This window comes from Salminus brasiliensis, chromosome 13, assembly GCF_030463535.1.
Source record: "Salminus brasiliensis chromosome 13, fSalBra1.hap2, whole genome shotgun sequence".
NCBI lineage: Eukaryota > Metazoa > Chordata > Actinopteri > Characiformes > Bryconidae > Salminus > Salminus brasiliensis.
In genome coordinates this window covers 22,922,964-22,943,729 of record NC_132890.1, presented here as the reverse complement: position 1 = coordinate 22,943,729, position 20,766 = coordinate 22,922,964, and the positions used below count along the sequence as shown (strand labels likewise).

General features: G+C 43.7%; 1 protein-coding gene across 2 annotated transcripts in view; it reads right to left on the bottom strand.

The window, feature by feature from the left end:
* The window catches only part of relt (RELT TNF receptor), a 45,414-nt gene that overhangs the window by 21,051 nt on the left and 3,597 nt on the right, over positions 1-20,766 (bottom strand). For both annotated transcript variants that reach the window (XM_072695070.1, XM_072695069.1), the window contains 4 exons: positions 7,130-7,204; positions 2,823-2,915; positions 1,188-1,372; positions 695-747 (listed from right to left, as the gene is read on the bottom strand). In XM_072695070.1, coding sequence (XP_072551171.1) covers positions 695-747; positions 1,188-1,372; positions 2,823-2,915; positions 7,130-7,174 — 376 coding nt within the window. In that variant the 5' untranslated portion in view covers positions 7,175-7,204. The remainder of the gene's footprint in view (positions 1-694; positions 748-1,187; positions 1,373-2,822; positions 2,916-7,129; positions 7,205-20,766) is intronic.

The following is a 20,766-nucleotide window of genomic DNA, read 5'->3' as shown; positions in this document are numbered from 1 at the left end:
AGGCAGACGCTAGGCACATTTGCTGGGCAAAAAGTTAACCGTAACAGACCCTATTACATTCTCTTTAAGTAAGAACACACTCTGCCAACGGGAACCTGAGAGGACCCAGAGCAGGACGGCAACACTATCCGGTAAGAATAATTCCAAAAGATGATTTGTTCTTGTTACAGGTCCACAAACAAAGCTAAAATAAGCCAAGCTAGGCTAGGCTAAATTATAGGGCTGTGACCTGTCAACGTTAACCAGCCAGTAAGCAACCAATAAAAGCAGAGCTCATCATTTTTTTCATGAGTGCTCTGTAAAAGGAAAATCAGCATGTTTGAGGTCAAATAACAGGGTGGTAAATAGGGCTGCAAAACTGCATCTGAGCATTTTTCACCCCAACAAAAGTCACACATTTACCAGTCCCACATTAAACAACAACTCAAATACCCAATAAATGCATCCTATGCATCCTACATTGGGGGTAAAAATGTACACAAGATAAAATGGATCAGGTTTGGAGCACTTTTCCTCACCATTTTCCTATAGAAAACGAGGAGTATGCAAGGAGTATATAGGAGTATGCAATTTGCTGTGTGTGCAATTATGGAATGCAAAAAACAACAGTGCTCAATGCAAATGTGTGTGGGTATGTGATCAAATCTGAAGTGACATTCATAATAAAAACATTAAAAAACATTTTAACACTCACTTCTCACACAGGAACGCAGGGCGGAGGCCTTATGTGAAGCTGCAGGGTGAAACCTGTACACAAACAATCCAATTGTAAGCACCTATTTATATAAATACATACTGTCGAACCGCTAGACACTGAAAGAACACAATGTACAAGAGCTGAACACGCCTAAATCATCACACACTCTCCTCAAACCATATGGATGTGCTCAGTAATCTCTAATCGACTTGCCTACGTGGTTTTTGACACTGTACAATACACTGTTATCTAAACATGGACAAAAATTTGGACAAAATTGAGGTCTCAAGGTGGTGGCTAATATACTTTAGTCCATATTCAAAGACAACAGCGAGTCCTAAGCAAATCTCGAAGCGTAATAACTGAAAACCATGTATTTAGCATTCAGCTAACTGGTAACTGGTGAATAAGCTTCTATTTACTACACTACCGCGCTGCAGCTCACCAAATATGACCCGGCTCACTGACTACAATTAAGATAAATCTTTACCCGGGCAGACAGGCTCCACACTCTGCGTCGGAGTGTGAGGTGGGCGGGGTCACAGTCCATCGGTTCAGGCTCCTGCAGGCCGTGTGTGGGCGGCACTGCTCCGGGCCTTCTGCGTCCGAAAAAGTGCCCAAGGGGCAGCGGCGACACTCCACCATGACTTCAGGACCATCCACCTCACTGCAAGCCTAAAGCCAGGCCAAACACATCGACCAACACGACATAATGAAAAACTGCGTGTAATTATACGCTCGGAGTGTGTCGGCATGTTCATGAGGAAGACTAAAAATACAAAAACGACATTTGTTTTTTAAAAAACGTGGTCAATAGAGGGTATGCATTGACGCCCATTGCATTGCAGTCACATTCCTGCTGGAATACGCACCCTCCCCCTTTAGTCAGACAAAGTGGCAAAACATTCTGCAGAATGGCTGCGTTTATTAGGGGAAACGGCCAAACCAGGAACGAAGCAAGAGTCCATAGACATGGATGTGTAGCCACAAACATCCAGCCAACATGCGATAAAGCCTCATATCGGAAAGCAGCAAAGTCGAGTGAAGGGTCTTAGGAGCATTTCCGACTGTTTTCAGGCACATTTAGAGCAACTATGATGGAACGTGACTTCACCAAAAAGAGAGCTCATGTTTCGCTGCCTGGATTTCAGTTGTTTCTGCGAACTGCAGCAATCCATTAGTTTCTCTTTCCTTGAGATTTCAGCAGTCTGTAAAAGGAAAGGTCTGAATTCCTGCTGAATCTGTTTGTACAGTCAATCGCACAACAGCTCTTTTTCGTTTTTTTGTGTTAGCAGCATACACTCTGAACGCTAACACTGCCACTTAGTCAGTCTTTCTGCCCCTGAGTGGGCGCGGACACGTCCTGCCACCTGTGACATTATGTGTATACCCTCTACTGGAAGGAGAATTCGCAAATCTGGAATCCCCAAAAACGAAAGAACCAGCGAGTAACACATGGAGATAAAGAAAGCAGTACAGTGTTTCTGGTTGCCATGGTTACACTGCAGCTTAAAATCCACTCCTGCTGTTATAGTAGTGACACTATCATGGCCTTTCACAACCTTTTGGTATATGTCTGTAGAACATATATAGATATATATATATATTATATATGGACAAAAATATTGGGACACCTGCTCATTTATTGTATTGTATTTATTCTTAATAATAATAATAATAATAATAATAAAAGACCTGACGCTGCATGTGTTGGAGTCACTGTTTCTGCTGTCCAGGACGTTTGGAGCATTGCTTTGAGAATACCCTGGCATTAGGCAGGATCTCCCCCTATTTTATTTGGCAGAACTTCTCTACCACGGCCAGACATGCTGTGTGTGTGTGTGCACATTTGCACATCTGTTTCAGCAATGGGTGCAACTTATAGTAGCTGAATGAATTCCTAACACTGGGTGTCCACAAACATTCAAGCATATAGCGTATAGCTTGTCAAGTCCCTGTAAAGACGTATTGCCAATAGAATAGGACTTTGAGTAGGAGTATGTAAACATAAACCTATTGGCACCGTGTCTAACAGCCTCCAGCATTGAGCTCTGGAGCTGTGGAAGTGTGTATAACAATAATAATAATGGATGCTGGAGTGTGTGTTCTTGTGCGTTTCTCTCACCGTAGATGGCTCCTGTCCGGCGGGACAGTGCAGACACATACACTCCTCTCCCCACTGACACGGCCCAGCCAGTGCCCCCCATGGACCCAGCAGCTACACACAAACAAACAGAGATCGTCACCGCAACACACTCACACACACAAATTCTCCCTGTTATACCCACCCTCCATGTGTCAACACCACCCTCATACAACATCCGTACACCTGCACGCATCCAGAAGCACACACATACACAAACTCCATTACTCTAGTACACCCACACACACCATCCCTACACCTACATGGACCCATGCATATGTATGTGTAGGTAGACATACACACACTTTCATGCGTACACACACAGTTTTGTCGCTTTCTGACGTCAAAATAAGTGACAAAACATTAGGAGTGCAGACTTGAACCACAAAGGGCATCAAATGTAATGTAAATGTGTGTACTCTATTACACAACTATGTAATTATCACTATATTTGGGGTTCAATTCATTTTATTTCATTGGTATCTGCATGCACACTAATAGCATAACGATGCACGTTTCCAAGACCCCTATGACTACTACTCCTGAGGGAGTTAAAGCTTCAGCAGCAGCTCAGAAGGGAGAGACTCTGCATACGACAACTGTTGCCCGGGTTCTTCACCCTTTTCAAAGCTTTATGGGCGAACTGCAAAGAGAATTCACTCTCAACTACAGTTTACCCAAAGGCATGTGGGAAACTCCAAGGGCAACCTGGAAGAATGGAGCTTGGGCCATTAGATTAGACACTATGTCTGGCGGACACCAATCACTGCACATAACCACAAACACACCATCCCCACTGTGAAACATGGTGGTGGCAGCATCAATTTAACTCCTTTAGAGTAGTCGTTGTAGTCTTGGTGGCCTCCCTCACTAGTCTCCTAGCCTACGGTCACACAGTCTGTGAGGACGGCCTGCTCTAGGCAGATTTACACACGTGCCATACGTTGCTGACTGGGAGTGATAGGTGACCTCTCTCTGTGGCTCCAAGCTTAAGACATACACATAGCATATAACTGACTCTCACGTCCACTGCACCACGTAGGGTCAGCGTTTTACATTGCGGACTGGTCCTAGCTCTCCTGATTTTTGTTTTCCTAGACAAACAAGGCCAGTTAGCCGAGGAGTTGGGTATGCAGTAGCGGTTAGCTTTGGGTTACGCTAGTCATTACATTTACATATTACATTTAAGGCATTTAGCAGACGCTCTTATCCAGAGCGACTTACAAAAGTGCTTTGCTATTTACTCAAGAAAAACCTTCGCTAGTTTGAATGGCTAAAAATTCAAAGATACCGCTAAGCTTAGACACTACTAAACACAAGTCAATAAGGTGACCACTCTGCTATATGCCCAAGTACTCTCGGAAGAAGTGGCTCTTTAGTCTGTGTTTGAAGACAGGCTTTTGACCATTGCCATCAAGTACTAAGGGGCTGGTCCTTTCTGGACTTTGTAGGCCAGCGTCAGGGTTTTGAATCTGATGCGGGCAGCAGCTACAGGAAGCCAGTGAAGAGAACGCAGCAGTGGAGTGACATGGCTGAATTTAGAAACATTGAAGACGACCCGTGCCACTGCATTCTGGATAAGTTGCTGGGGCCTGATGGTGTGCAGAGTAAGACTAGCCAGAAGAGAGTTGCAGTAGTCAAGTCTTGAAGTGACGAGAGACTGAACGAGCTCATGCAATCTGCATGACTGAATAGTCCATAACAGTAGTACTTCTTTAAAGTACTTACTTTCCTATTATTACTACTGACTAGTTGTGATTGTGAATGTATTGTGTAGTAAAATGACAATAATAACTATATCACCAAAGCATACTATGTACTGAATTACTCAGGTGAGTAGTTTAAATGTGTGCGTATAGGTGCGTTTGTGTCACACTTGTAGGCTCAACAAGGCCCTTTAGAAGTGACAGCTAACTCATCTACATCATAAACGGATGCTACGACTGAAAGGAACAAGAAAAGAAAGGTCTCTGGACGTCCGCTGTGAAATCTGATGTGTGCACATCCTGTTCTGCAGACTGTGGCTTCCAAAACCACACTCAACTAATCTCAGTTCTACTTCACTTTCTCAGCTGCTGGAGCTGAGCACACCAGAGCAACGCTGGATCTCCTGTAGTGTTAGTTCAGACAAAAGTCAGACGGATGCAGATTTTAGACTGTATTTAATCAACATTGTTAGGATGACTTATCAGTTACTGGGTTCGTCTCATGTGCAAAAACCTGGTTCAAAACTGAGCAGAGATGAGGAGAACGACCTAGATCTGAGACACCGATCTGATCTTTGAGATCAGCAAATACAGACATGTCATTTAGACTATTTGTATAATGTAAAACATATTGGACTTATTTATTTATAAAGCCAACCTGATTCATAATCTAGCCTGACTGACCTCTCTGACCACCCAGCTCCTTAGGAATATTGTTCCTATGCAAAATACAGTGCCTAGAGGATACCAGAGGGTCATTTGTTAGGACACAGCGGTAAAAACAAAGGATCAAGCTTAAAAAAGCAGATACCTAATCCATTAAAATAAGCCTGGACTGGATCAGCACATCTATAGGAACAAGCATTTTCTTCTGTTTTGAGACGCTGTTCATTTATACAGTCTCCTTTCTGCAAAATCTACTTTATGACACTGCGCCTCTCGGCTACCTGTCTGCGCAGGCCATCACTCTGAAACCGTTTCTGAGGTTTCAGTAATGTAGAAGTTTCGCATTCGTTATTAAAACGGCCCAAATGCACCAAGCTACTGAGAAGGAACTAAGGCTGACTGATAACTGTGGCTTGTCAGATCAACATCGCCTTAGAAAATCTGACCTGACCTGAAAAATAGAACCACTCTCAAGCAAGAGATGCAGTCTGCAGGTCCAGAAAGTAACAATCCTCCCCAAGATACTGTTCCAACTGCCTGGACAGCTCTGAGATACCACAGCAACACCCTAGCAACTAAAAGCAACGCTATAGTAACCACCTAGTGACACCATAGCATACACCTGGCATTCCATGGTAATCACCTAGCACATTAACCACTTAGCAACCGCCTCTCAACCCTGTAGCAACAAACTAGGATACTTACACACCCATCTAGCAAAAACTATGACCTCATAGAAATAGCCTAGCAACTGGGATAGCGGTCATCCAGCAACCATTTGGCAACACGATAGTAACCATCTAGCAAGTACTCAGCAAGCAACCACTTGGTATACCATGGCAACCACCAATAGGAATCTGCAGCTGGGATCCTATAGCACCCAACTAGCGACTACTTAGCAACACCATACAACAACCTAGCAACCCTAGAGCAACCACTTGGTATAGAATAGTAACCACTTAAGAACTAGCAACATCATAGCAACCACCTAGCAACCTAAAACAACCACTTGCAACCGTCTAGTAAAAACTGTGACCACACAGAAACCAAACCTAGCAAATATGATACTACAGCAGCCCTCCAGCAACCATTTAACAATAAAATAAAAACCATATAGCAACTACCTAGCAACCCTCTAGCAAATACTTGGTGTACCATAGCAACCACCTCGCAAAAACTGTGACCACATAGAAACGGTCTAGCAACTTGGATACTATAGCAGCCATCCAGCAACCACTTTGCAACCCTAAAGCAACCACTTGGTATACCATAGTAACCCCCTAGCAACCACATTTTCTCAGGCGATGTTGAGCGGACAGGACTCAATCAATCAGCCTTATTTCTTTCTCAGTAGCTTAGTGTGTTTGGGCCAGTTTGAGAACCACAGCAGCCACCTAGCAACCAGTTGGTAAAACATAGTAACTACTCAGCAACCCTATAGCAACCACTCTATATACCTCAGCAGCCACCTACCAAAAACTGTGACCACATAGCCTAGAAATAGGAACCACTTATGCCGTGTAACAATTCTTTTCTATTTTCTTTTCCACTTTTCTAGTCATTTGTTGCTGTTCTATTATTCTAACTGTGTAATATGTGTAAATCACACACAAATGACATGTTCTTGGTTGATTGCCTGTTCTTGGGGGGATTTCTGGCTGAACTATCGCTTTAAGCAGGTGGTTTATCCGCAGTAGAGACTACAGGGTGACCAGAGACGCCCACAGTGCAGTGAATCAGCACTACTGCAGTACACAGCCTTTAGAGCAGAGCATGAGTGTGAGTGTGTGTGAATGAAGGCTGAGAGCTCAGACAGAGACTGCTCTGTACAACCAACAGAGTGAGAGAGAGAAAGAGAGTGAGAGAGAGAAAGAGAGAGAGAGAGAGTAGTGCTAAGCAGAGGAAGAGCAGACTCACCATCAGAAAGACAGGAGCGGAGCAGCAGAGGTGGTTCCTCATCATCTTCTATAAAGTCTTCTATAAACATATGATCTGGAAGAAGAGAAGGAGATGAAAACGTAAGGAAACGGCACATGCAAACACACACGCGCACAATAACAGTGACGTCAGGAACAACAGTGGCATCACAGATCCACACTGCAGGTAAACAGCACTTACAGTAAAGCTCTCTCATGAATGGACTTCTAAATAAGTCACCACCAAAAAGCATTACATAAACACACTGACGCTGTATAGCCGTCCTGCGGTTCAGGCAGACCCGCTATTCTTAGATCGGGCTAATACACATGTGAAACAACACACCGGTCAGTTACTAAAAACAGAGGAATAGTAAAGAAGGAGGAGGAGGAGCAGGAGAGAGAGGGGAAGAGAACAGATGCAGTAGTAAACTGACAGACCTTCCCTGTCCCATCAGTAGAGCCCTTCACCCCATGATCTTTCTTTCCGAACCCCTATCCCATTCGCAAGCTCCACACACACACACACTATCCACACACACACACTAAACACTATCCAAACACAGTGCATGTGAGGACAGCCCTAAATTGTCTTTACCCCTACCCAGGCCCCAAGCCCAGACCTCATGGAAAAAGTACAGTCAAAATAACATGCTCACTTTATCCTCAGAGAGACAGAGACAGGGGGGTTCTAATCTAGGCAGAGCTCTTGCATTAATTTAATGTACTTTCATCACCAGCACAGCCATCAAACACACACGTCATACAAGATACTGAGGCTGCAGATACACACAAAAATGCTTTTTAGCATCACACACACACCGGTCACTGCAGTGTCATGCATTATAAGTCATTTTGGAGCATTTCTATTGGCTCATGTATTGGGATAATCATGCTTAATTTCTTATTTCCTCTTAATTTAACATACTGCAAAATAAATAATGTTAAATATGATATGGAAAGTAATGGTACATAACATAAATTCAGTAAAAAGATCTGCAAAAAAAATGCATTTTCAATCTGTGTCCTGTAGACGATTCCTTCATTTATTGACACTGAAATCTCAGACATGTGTCTTTTTACTCGTAGTGCCAAAACTTTTGCACACGACTGTATATAAACACATCTATATATCTCTGCATGAAACACTACTGTGCAGCCTGCATAGCCAGAGTGTCCACAGTCTGCCTTCATCCACATCCCAGTTCTCAGCAGATAAGGAGCAGCATGTACAGTGTAAGGTGACAACTGGACACCTGGGTTTCCTTTAGCTGTAATTGGCCTGGGAGCGAAGAACTGGAGAAGAGAGGTGACGCAGGTGAGACGCAGGTAGAGGCGTCATGCACCTTCTACACATCCACTTAAAAAAATGTCTCAAAACAACCCCAAAAAACAAACAAACAAACAAACAAAAAAAACACTTACCCCAGCCTGGTACTGCTTGTGCCCTGTTGCCCTGGCAACACACTAAGGATGCTGTGGTCACTAGAGCGACTGCCCGACTCCAGCAGCAGGCTCTTGTGTGTGTACAGTGTCAGAGTGGCACACTGTACCTGCATAAGACGAGCTGTCATAACTTATACTGCCACTCAAAACCACAGCCCCGCCCACACTCCACTTAGGCCCCTCCCACTCCAACATAATGGCCCCCCTTCGCTTTTGGGCTTCGGTCAGCTGTAGATGTTGTGGTTGAGATTCTTCTGTATGTGTGTGTGTGTGTGTGTGTGTGTGTGTGTGTGTGTGTGTGTGTGTGTGTGTGTGTGTGTTTAACTTCAGCACACACAATGAAAGACGTCTCATTTCTAACGTGGTCTGGCTGTAAAGAGCATGCAGACATGGAAGCACAGAGAAGGACAGTGCAGCAGTCCGAGCACAAATGTGTTGGAGTGGAGAACACAGTGTTTCAATTAGAACGTAAGCGCCCACTTAAGTGTTTGCGGCACGTCTGAGTCGAGTAAAAGCCCCTCATTCAATTCTGGCCAGAACTAATCCAGGAGGATCAGGGTTGTCTAGAGGAGAAGAACATTGCGAGTGAGATCAGAAGCTCCAACCCCATTACTAAAGATCCACCATAATAGAATACTGCAGAGCTCACCACTGATCTACTCTAAACTACTAAACCTGATTCCTACTACTGGATATTTAACAGCCCATATTCTACAGTTTTCTTCCATTTTGTGCATTACCATGTTCACTTATGGTTTTACCACATCTCTATGGTTTATTTATTTAATTATTCAGTACCTACTATACATTAGTATCCACTATAAACGGTTCAGTATCCACTATGAACTGTTCAGACTCCAATTATTTAGTAACTACTGTGAATTATTTGCTATCTACTATGAAATATTCAGTATCCACTATGAATTATACAGCACTTACTATAAATTACACAGTATTTACTATAAACTATTCAGCTGCCACTATGAATTACTCAGTATCCACTATGAATTACTCAGTATTGACTGTACATTATTCAGTAACTACTATGAATTATTCAATAGCCACTATGAATTACTTAGTATCCACTATGAATTAACCAGTCTTTACAATAAATCACACAGTATCCACTCTGAATTATTCAGTATCTACTATGAATTATTCAGTAGCCACTATGAATTATTTAGTACCTGCTAGGAATTACTCAGTATTTACTACAAATTATTCAGAGACTGTGGTGAAATATTTTGTATACAGTATCAACTATTCAGTATCCACTATGAATGACTTTGTATTTACTACACACTGTTCAGTGACTATTATGAATTATTCAGAAACCTTAAAAATAACTATGATGCTCAGCAGCCACATACAAATCATTAAGATTTAAGGGTTTTAACATAGACTCTGCTATAGACTAGGAGATCTCCATGTGCATGGCAAGCAAAGGAGTTGCAGGCGATCAACACTATGTATCGCATATGTATATACAGTGTCCATCAAGTCCCCCCTCCCATCCCCCGCTGACCTGTCAGGAAAAAAAAAAAAAAGCACACCTCCACTTAGTCACTCCACTGCACAGTCAGCCAAACAACCCAGACAGAAAACCTGCCAGTCACTCCAAACTTCAGGTTTGGACATGGACCCGCTGCATTCTTCTGAGGCAGAAAACGCACCACAGTTAGAACCAGCTCTACTAGACCAACATGTAAGACCAGGCCAGCTGGACAAATGGCTCATTTATTTTTCTTCTCGGTGGTAGCGTACGAATACGTGAAGCAGAGCAACAAATGAGTTTCTGGTTTTGGCGAAGGTCAGGAATCTTGCCTCCATGACAAATGACAGGGGATACTGTAAGCATGCTGTAATTTCAGGGCGTTTGGAAAGCGCCCCCTTACCCCTCCCTCCCCACTCGCTCTCCTTTTTAACCACCGCTCCAAAGCGCTGAGTGCTTGGCCTGACTCGCAGATTTCAGATCAGCACTCATTCAGACATGCCTGCTGCCTGACCAGCGCGTATATTTAACCCCTTCATTAAAAAGCTATAAAGCTCCAAAAAACTGTAATTACAGTTTCTTGCAGCTCTATCTCGGTGCCACTCAGCTTCCAAGGCTGTGGCTTTGGGAGCACTTGAAAAACGGCGTAAAATAAATAAAACAACAACAAACATAAACCAATCACCTAGAATTATCCGTTTCGGTGCCTGCCGACTTACAAATTGGACGGAGGAGTCGCCCTGGCCGGACTTTCGAAAGCGTGGCGCTTTTGGATTTTTACCACCAACAACGTCATGCCAACATCCAGCACCCTGTCCAAAAACAAGTGGTCTTCGGTGGGAGAGAACTTCTCTTCCAAGCTTTTCCAGATGCCATTATGTAATATTAAATATACAAGTAATATTTTAATTAGCAGAGTAGTATCCTTGTACTTCTCTTGGGTGGTCAAGCATCCGCTTGTTATTTAGGGTAATGCAATTACCCGACTAATCAATCAATCAATCAACCAATCATGTGGTTGTCATTTTAGGGTAGCAGAATTCCTGGTTTCAGAAGAGCTGGTTTAAGTATTGCTAAAACTGCACCCTTGAGAAGTATGGGCTACAACAGCAGAAGACCATCACAGTTGGGTTCCACTTCTATCAGCCAAGAACAGAAAGCTGAGGCTGCAATGGGTACAGCCTCACCAACACTGGACAGCCGAAGACTGGAGAAACCTAGCCTGGTCGATTTCTGCTGAGGCTCTCAGATGATATGGTCAGAATGTGGTGCCAACAGCATAAATCCATGGACTTTGCGGTGTCTGTTGTGTCCAATATCTCACAATCCATGACAAGGGGTAGGTTGACCTCAGATTGCCTCACTGGAGGCCCGAGCAGATAGACAATGAGAGTTTAGGATGGAACGGAGGCATGGGTGGCTAAAGAAGGCGCCATGCAAGCTGGGACCGCCACTGGACACAAACCTACACACACCACAGCATATTACAACTTAACAGCCTTTAAAAAGTCATACATCAACACCATGCCCACTCCTGCACCGATGCGTCAAAACCCACCCAGTAAAACTTCTTAGACGCGCCACAGCCTTCATGACCAAACCGAATCCGCTGCACGTGGAACTGTTTTCCACTGTAACTCCACGGCAATTCGCCGCCTCCAGCCCCCTTTTCTGCCAGGCTGACAATGTTTCCACAAAAACAGCACCACGTTTTAATGGTCAGACACTTTCAGCTGGTTTTCCTCCCCCTCCATTCCTCTCTGTCCTTTCATCAAAGCTGACCATGCCGTGATTCCGCTTTATAGCGTCATATGTAACAATTCCCCTTAGTTCCCTCGTTTCATGCTCTGTGCCAACCACGTGCCGGAGTGACCGCCCGCCGCAGTTTTCTCAGCACGAGTTCGGGATTTTACGCAAAAATCGGCACGTCCTGAAGAAGGGCCACACAGAGTCAATAAAGCTGCCTCCGCAGAGGACCGCTCTGCGTCTCGGAATGACCGGAAGACGGAGCGGGACTGGAGAAACAAAACAAACAAGAAAGAGAGAAGGGTTAGGTTTATGACCACTCATCCAGCATGAGCCAGCAATTACCCAGCTCAGTCAAACACCTCGGAGTGCAGCGAGTCCACACACAAATGACCAGAGGACGAAAATAGAGGCTGATGTCGGTTGTTTGTAAGCAGCTCACGCTCCTGTTTGCGAGTTAAAGACTAGGAAGGAGATGCAAAAACAGGATTAGGGTTGGAGCCTCACACGGCTGTGGTTTCAGGAGATGGGAGAAAACAGAAAGGAAACCAAGCATTGTCTCAGCAGGAATACACCAGCGCTCAAAATAAGGCACTTGATGTAATGCTTTGAGCTCAGAGAGTAATGCCTCTTCTGTACGGTGCTTATTTACGACACCTCTAGGACAAACATCTCTGGAGAAGCGCTATTAGACAGGGATAAACAGCAGTGTGGAAAAAGAAGAGGGTGAACAAATAATCTGGGCTGAATATCATTAGGCCAACATGTAACCTGCAATCTTGAGTAAACATGGTTGTGCTAACCCAGTCCATAACCACTTGAAGGCTGACGCTGAGCAGTGATGGTCAAGAGGTTTACACTGTAAACTGTAAACACTAAGTTTACTTCCTGAGAGTTGGGAAAATGATGGCCTTGGTTTGTAGAAACCGAGTAAATGAATACATTTTTTTAAGTTAAGACCACAGTCGGATTTCAACTTTAGGTTAAAAATAAAAGGTAGCATATCATCATGGTCACGCAACAACCTTCCACTTTCTGTGTTTTCTACTTTTTGACATAAAGTGAATCTGACAGCTGTTCTAAACTGAAGCAAAGTTTTACAAATCAGGCTAAACAGAATCTGCCTAAGAATCAGTCATGGGTCAATTTGCTCAAAAAACAAGAAATCAAGGCTACAAGAAAAGAAAAATTGGTGATACACTGTAATAACAAATGTCGTTTTACTTATAAAATTAATGAACTAATTAATTAACAGAACAACCATCTGGCTTATATTCTATTAACTAAACCCCTTATGCTCCCTGACTTTTATTACACCCTAAGGATTGCTGATCGGTAACTACATGCAAAGCAATGCAAACTGTCAGTGTTGTTCCTAAGGTATAACAGTGAGGAAAAAGCCAGGAACCACTATTGGATCTGAGGAGTTTAGGACAGTATTTTGAAGTAGGGTCTAATTGACACTGTACTATATATACATATATATCAGAATCCAAAAGCAAAAATATGGGTATATGGGTAGCTCCACCTTCTTAACTTTCAATGGAAGTCAATGTACGAAGATTACATTTTTTCATTCTGGAGCATTTCTATTGGTCCATTCATCATGACATTTTGACACAATGTAAAGAACAACTGTCAGATTTGAACAAGGTCAAAAAGTGAAAATAGCAAAAATCAAGATACACTGGGTTTCAATTATAATAATTAAGAGCACACATTTGCTGGTTACTTCCATTGCTTTAAGTGTTGCTGTACGCAGGTCGGTTTACCCAGGGCAGATAAAGATCATTTCCCCAGCAGAGTCCTGCCAACCAGACTGCAGCCCCGCTGTTTACAGTGTTGTTGTCTGTTGATTACGAGGTCACCTTATACTCGTTCTCTATTGTGCTTACTGCTGCAGGGTTACTACAGAGCAGCCCCACGTCAGACACAGAGCAGCCAAACGAGGAGAGTAAGCTGACACAGGAAGAAATGGTGTCACGGTAAAATTCCACACCATCCCTCGCTGTACTGACATCATCACTGGCTGAGAAAGTGTTGGGCCACACCGCCCGTCGGGTCGGCATGGAGACGGAGATGGCGTTTATAAGCTCAGCGTCTTCTGCTCTTCGAATTTCTTGCTTAAATCAGGTGCGTTCTCGAGGAGTCTCTCTTTCTGTGCTCTGGCGTAGTACGGCTTCCACTGTTTCTAAGTGGCTCAACGTGAGAAAATTAATAAACTAATATATATGAATGTAGCGGCAGAAAGATGAGCCTGTAAGACTCTAGAATATGAGAGGTCAAAGTAAAGAAATGAAAAATAACATTAAGAAACTATCTGAAGTCCAGGGTTTGGGTTGAAGCTAGGGGCGTACCAATTCATGGTTCATCTGTCATGGTTTGCTTTGGTGCTCGGTTTCAATTTGGGCGCTGTCCAAAAATGTATTTATTTATTTAATTACTTATAATAAATATAAAAATGCCATTTTAAATATTTTTATTGTATTGCATTGTATCTAAATTTTAAAAATATATATGTTTTATAAATATAAGTTAAAATGTATCTGAACACCTCACTGCAAAAAAAAAAAAAAAAAAAAAGAATTACCGATTTGGACTATTGTGAGTTAACTTAACTTAGTTTAGTCAAATGTTCTCCAAACTCACATTTTTACCGTCTGTATCTCAGTTTGGTTAACAATACATGCTGAGTTGAGCCTCAAAAACATGAGCTGCAGCTGAAACTGTGGCCCCTCCCCCTCAGTCTGTTTACCGTTTATTCCCATCTGCAGGTTAGAGCACCCCCAGTCACACCGGAGGAGGCCTTCCTATTCTCAGACTCCTGACTATGGAAGGCCATGGTGGTGGTGGTGGAATTCTCCTGCAGCTCCACCAAAGTTCCATAGTGCAGTAGCAGCCCGGAATGCCAATAACAGAGATGCCATCCTCCCTGTCACAGTCAGTTTACCATCAAACATGATGCTAAAGCTGCTATTTTCAGCAAATTGCCACATATTGTTGCTTGAAGGGCTGCAAGTGTAAATGATGCAAAGCCTTTTTTTTGGTTTAGGGTGTGAAAAGGGGCTTAAGAGCTGTGACTGGAATGCTTTTTTGCCGTGCAGCTTTACTGGGATCACTGTGGTGCATAATTATGAATTAAACCTTCATGGGTTCTTGCAGTCATGAAGTCAAAACTGCTGAGGTCTGTCTTTTTCCAATTCCATTAGCGCATCCCCATGGAAAGAGGGCGACTATGAGAAGGTCCGATTGTGAAATGGCAATGGCCCATCATTTTCCTTGCTGGGAAAGGAGCGCCAATCTATGTGGGAACGACCTCACTGCTGAAGGTCGGGGAAAAAAGCTCCAGCGAGAGGCTTCCTTAATGGAAGTGTGGAACAATTGCTATTCCCATGGGGGGAATTCCACCTTGAGGAGGTAAAGCACAGCCATGTAATCACAGGAATGTTAAATGTACCCACATGTGAGCCAACGAGGAGGCCCGCTAGGCCCGAGAGGAATCAGGTCAAGATGGAAACAGGCTGGATTTAGCCGCTCATGTCAGGGTGTATTTTCGGCTGCTTTTTCGCCAGGTTTGTAATTAGCGCACCCCTGTGTTTAGCTCTGACAAAGAGTCTCGGAGTGTGAGTGAGAGTTATCAAGCGCTTCTGATGAGGCCAAGCGTCTCGGAGAAGGGAGGTTCCAGGTTTTTCTGTTTGGAAGGCCACCCGGTTCCTCGGTTCCTCTGGCTGACTTCCTCCTGGTCCAGCTTCTGTAATTACCCTTTGCTGCAGGAATGTCTCACCGAGCACACTGCCCTGTGTCAATTGATGGACACGGGACATTTTGGACTGCGTGGGCCAAGACCACATGGCTCTGGCATTCACTCACATTCAAGGATCAATGTGGGACTCCAAGACGCCACATGTAACATGTCACATGTAGACCCACGCCCCACCACCACCACCACCACCACCACTGCAAGCACCACTATCCTGAGAAACCTCAACAAAGCACAAACGTGACCATAATTGTGGCTCTTGTCTTAATAATATCCTAAATAGTAGCACTTTCCCCTTTATGATAGCCTCAGAAATTGTTTCAAGACTTCCCAGAGAAGAGGAACTGACACTTAGCCGCACAAAGAAGGGTGTATCCTGCCCTTAAACATTACATTTCTTACGACTGCGGACTTAGCAGTCCATTCATCTCACTTAACTGTCAAGCTAAATACCCTGCCTGTCAAACACATGAGAACGGCATTCCTATTCTTGCTCTTGTTTTTACAGTAAAGTACCTGTAGAGTAGTTACTGTTAGTATAAGGCCAGCAGCTACGCTCTAATCTGTACTTATGGCTTCAACTCTAAGCTTCATAAGTCCATCGGATTGTCCTCACTGGTATGAAGAGCAGCTTTGACCTAAATAATGATCAGTTTTCTTTTCCAAACTGCCATTAAAAACACAGATAGAAGCTATTTTGGACCAAACATGGTTCAAATGCCTGACAGATTGGAAAGCTGACCATCACAACAAGACCAAATTACTTAAGGATGCTGGCACTATTCCTAAGGTTTGACTTTTATTATAATATATCGCTGCTGTCCAATGAAAACCATGCACCTCAGAGCGCCATTAACTGACATTATTGCCCAACCGACAGCAGTGCAGACGTTCTTAGGAGGTAAATAAAAGAGTTGAGAGTCTGCAGTGTGGAACATGCATTTTTACAGTGGAGGCTAACGCTAAACCCAAATCATTGCTCATTCACCCACTAAAAAACATACATAGTTACATAATTACATAATACATAATTATTCAGACATAAGTAGTCCATAAACAGCAACAGATATCAGTCCACAGTGCGTACCACCACACACAAACACACATGAGGTGATTAGACTGCAGTGTTTTAAAGGAGCTGGGAGCTGACTGGTCAGGGAGGGGAGTCAGACAGGATTATAAGATATTAAACAGACTATAAAACAGTCATTTTAAGAAATGTCTCAGTGTTTACCTCAGTGTTTATTACCAGTACATCTAACCGTAACTTAACTGTGTGGCTGTATTATGCCCACAAACATGGGATCGGCAAGGTATCGGCCAATACTTAATACGAGGCTCGGATCTTAAAGGCATAATAATAATAATAATTATAATAATAAAAGAAGCCTGTTTAGTGCTTAGAGATAGACAGGATGGAATGGTTTTGGTCCAAAAATCCACACAAACCTCAAGGAAATGATAAAAATGTAGGCTATGGGCCCTTTAAGTTCAGTACAGTGGTTATTAGACAGTAGCATGCTTCCTTGTGTTAAATAAGGTTGAACCCATGGGATGAGATAAAGCTACATGGAGAAGCACTGAATCAAATTAACTTTCAGTTCAGGTTGGTTTTTAAGCTTAATAGGCCGCTGGGGGTTTGGAAGGCACTGAGAGTACAGTACAGTCCTGGAGAAGTGTATGTTCAGACAGCTCTGATGCCGCAGTATCGGATCTGCACAGTCAGCGAAACCTGAGAACACAACCCTCGTCCTTACTGATTTGGGGTAAGTCCTGACACTGCGTTAATGTCTAAAACATAATAAAAGGGGAAACACGGACACGGAGGAGGTGGAGCAGGTAAACACAACTATATGAGGAGTAGAGAAAGGCCCAGCCGTCTGGTTTTTGTCTGGTTGCAATACATTTTTCCTGCAATATATATTACAAATTGTCATCAGATTTCTCCACAAGGCCATGACCCAACACTTTTTGACAAGACAAGACTACCACATTCACCATTTGTGTTGGACCCACACAGTGACAATGAGCATGTGCCCAGTGTAGTGGGCAGCTGAGGGCCTTTCACATAGGCATAGCAGTGGCAGCTTGCTGAGCCCAGATATCAAACCCACAGCCCTGTCCTCATTAGCCCAGTGCCTTAACCCCTGAGCCACTACTGCCCCAATCAACCAGCAAAATAGACAGTGACGGTCTCTATTAACTGATGTAACATAGCCTCCCAAAGGCCTCAGCTGTACAGTGATGTTGCATTAGTGGCAGTTTGGAAAGACATGGTTGAGATTCATCTGGAAGCACAACATAGCATTTACCCTCCCAGCACTGGTACATTGTATAATGGGTGATTCCCAGCTAGTGGGTGGAAACTGGAAATATCTACGGGGGGGGGGGGGGGGGCATTATATATATATATATATATATATTTGTGTGTGTATATATATATGTACAACAACAAATCATCTGAGCATCAAGGCATGGACTCCACAAGACCTCTGAAGGCATCCTGTGGTATCTGGCACCAAGACTTTCGCAGAAGATCCCATGGTGCCCATGACCTTGTTGCCAGTTCAGTGGTTGTACTTTTTTGGACCACCTGACCACTACATACCAGAAAACCCACCACAAGACCTGCCTAATTGTTTTGGAGATGTTCTGACCCAGTCATCTAGCCATCACAATCTGTCCCTTGGCAAAGTGGCTTAGATCCTTAGGATTGTACATTTTCCCTGCTTTTAAACTTTGAGGTTTTTTTTTCACTTCACATGTCAGTGGTGCTAATGTTATGGCTGATTGGTGTGCAAATATGTGATAATAGACATTTAGCTTGTCTTGATTCAGTACTTTTCAATATGAAAAATAAGGAGCACCTTTATGCTAAGCTATTAAAATGCTAACGTCTTCCATTGTGTTTTCAATTAGGCCGTTCGACATGGTCAACGTACAATATATGAGGACAGTGTGGAGCGTTGCCTGACTAATTTCCTTGCAATATATTAAAACAGCTTGACATAGTTGGCCTTCAGTGGTGGACCATATGAATGACTGATCGATCAGAATACTCATCAGGATCATCAGACGTTATCCAGGATTTGGGCTGATCGCAGAATTATCCAAACGCTGCATTATGCAATTCTACATGTTAATGTTAGCTTGTCTTCAGGGACTGATATATGATGCATAAAAACCAATGCAAATTTAATTTACAGCGACACTGAGGAAAATCCCTGGCTACAGGACTGGTGGCTGGACTGTCCATCACCCTACAGCAGTCCCAGGAGAGCAATAGGCAAAGGCTCTAATTAAGCTATTGATTCCTGCATGTAGCCGTGGTGGTTTTGGGCCGGGACTAGGCTCATAGGTTTGTGCTCCAGGACCACAGCGCTTGCCCAATGTCAGCGGGTAAAACCTCCTGCCAAGGAAATTCCCACTTCAAAACTCGGACCGTGTGCTCGCTCTGGCACAGGTCGGGTCGCGAGCCGGGAGAGTGTAATTATAGACAGGAGACCCGGCTCTGAGTTGCATTCGGACGACGGAAGTGCTCTTTTTTTCCCTGAGTCAGACCTCTGCTGGAAGGCAGGAGAGTGACCCTGACAGAACCTCAACGTGAAGAATTAGATTTGCAGATGACCCGGACAGCCCTTTTTCAAACACTGAGCTAATGTAACACATTCATTAAGTAAGAATTTTCACAGTTTTTAGACGTTATCTACATATGGGGTCTAAATCCATTGGCAGCTCATGTGCTTTTTCATATGAAATAATTAATATTATAAAAAATAGCTGCCAATGCAATAAGACATGTTCTTCATAAATAATGGCTTCATATATAATGGCTGGGAATACTCACTCCTTTGGCTTGAATGACACTAGCAAGACGTTGTGGCATGGACTGTATAGAGGTTAACTGGTCCACTGTGGCACTCGCCGGCGTCATCATTCCCCTCTGGCATCAAAGGCCTGTGGGGCACCACTGCTATGCCGTGGGAGTCAATTAATGTGCAAGTTGTCCATTCTTTTTACACCTTCACTTTGATAGCTCTAGAACATTTCACAAAGTCTCAATTAGTCTTGAACCTTATTATTATGCCTCTGTGGACACTGTGTCCTTTGCCTATGCACTCTGCTACAACTGACTGGCGTGCTCGCTTATTTATATGTGCAGCAAACCATGGCACGTGACATCTGTGTCGCCCTGGGCCGAGTTCATTCCAAATCAGGGGCGGTCATTATATTTTGATATGACTGTGATAGTCGGCGAAGGGTGGTAGCATAGGATGTTCTAGAGTCGTTGTAGTGAGGGTGTACAGAGAATGGACTTCTCGCACATTGAGTACCTCCCAATGGCATAACAGTGGTGCCCCACGTGCCACTGAAGCCAGAGTGGTACAGAGCGATCGACAAGCCATCTGAGAGCATCTGAGAGCCATTTTCCAGCCTCTCTTTATCCCTTAGAATTCAACAGCCTGCTTTTATGGTTTATGTAAATAAGCTGTGTTCCAATTGGCCGGCCTGTATTGTGCCTCACTTTTCAGAGTGAATGGGCAGAGCTAATCCACGGTCTTGTCTTGTTGGGTGTTCCCGGTATGCAGTGAGTAGTCAGTACCTACCAAAAGTGCACTAAGGAAGGACAACCGGTAAACCAGCAGCAGGATCATGAGCATCCAAGGCTCACTGAAGCTCATGGAGGCCCCATCTCTTACAGGACTTAAAGGACCTACTGCTAACGTCTTGACTCCAGTTCCTGCCCCGACGGGTTGAAGCTGTTTTCGAGGGCATTAGTGCTTTATAACAATTGCTGATATCCTCACAATAGAATGCATTCATCCTCTCCCATCTCCAGCTCCTCCATGCAGCCACTGCTGTTTACTCCCATTCAATTACTTCCATTACTCCTCTTGTGAGCCTGTGGTTGAAAGGAGTCAAGTAATTGAATTTTCTAAAATAGATCAAAGCTCTGGGGCAGCAGCGGGCGCAGAGTTTTGGTGGTTTGGCGAGAGCGAAACCTGGCAGGGCTGTTTAAAATCTTAAATCAATTTCATGTATAAACGCCACTGATGTTGTGGACCAAAACAAAATGCAGCAACTTGGCGCAGAGGCTAATATCCCCTGCCCACCCATCCGTGACTGAGCTCCAGACAGGAATGTGGTGGACAGACTTGCCGAAACTTTCTCTAATTTTAAGATCCTCTTCATT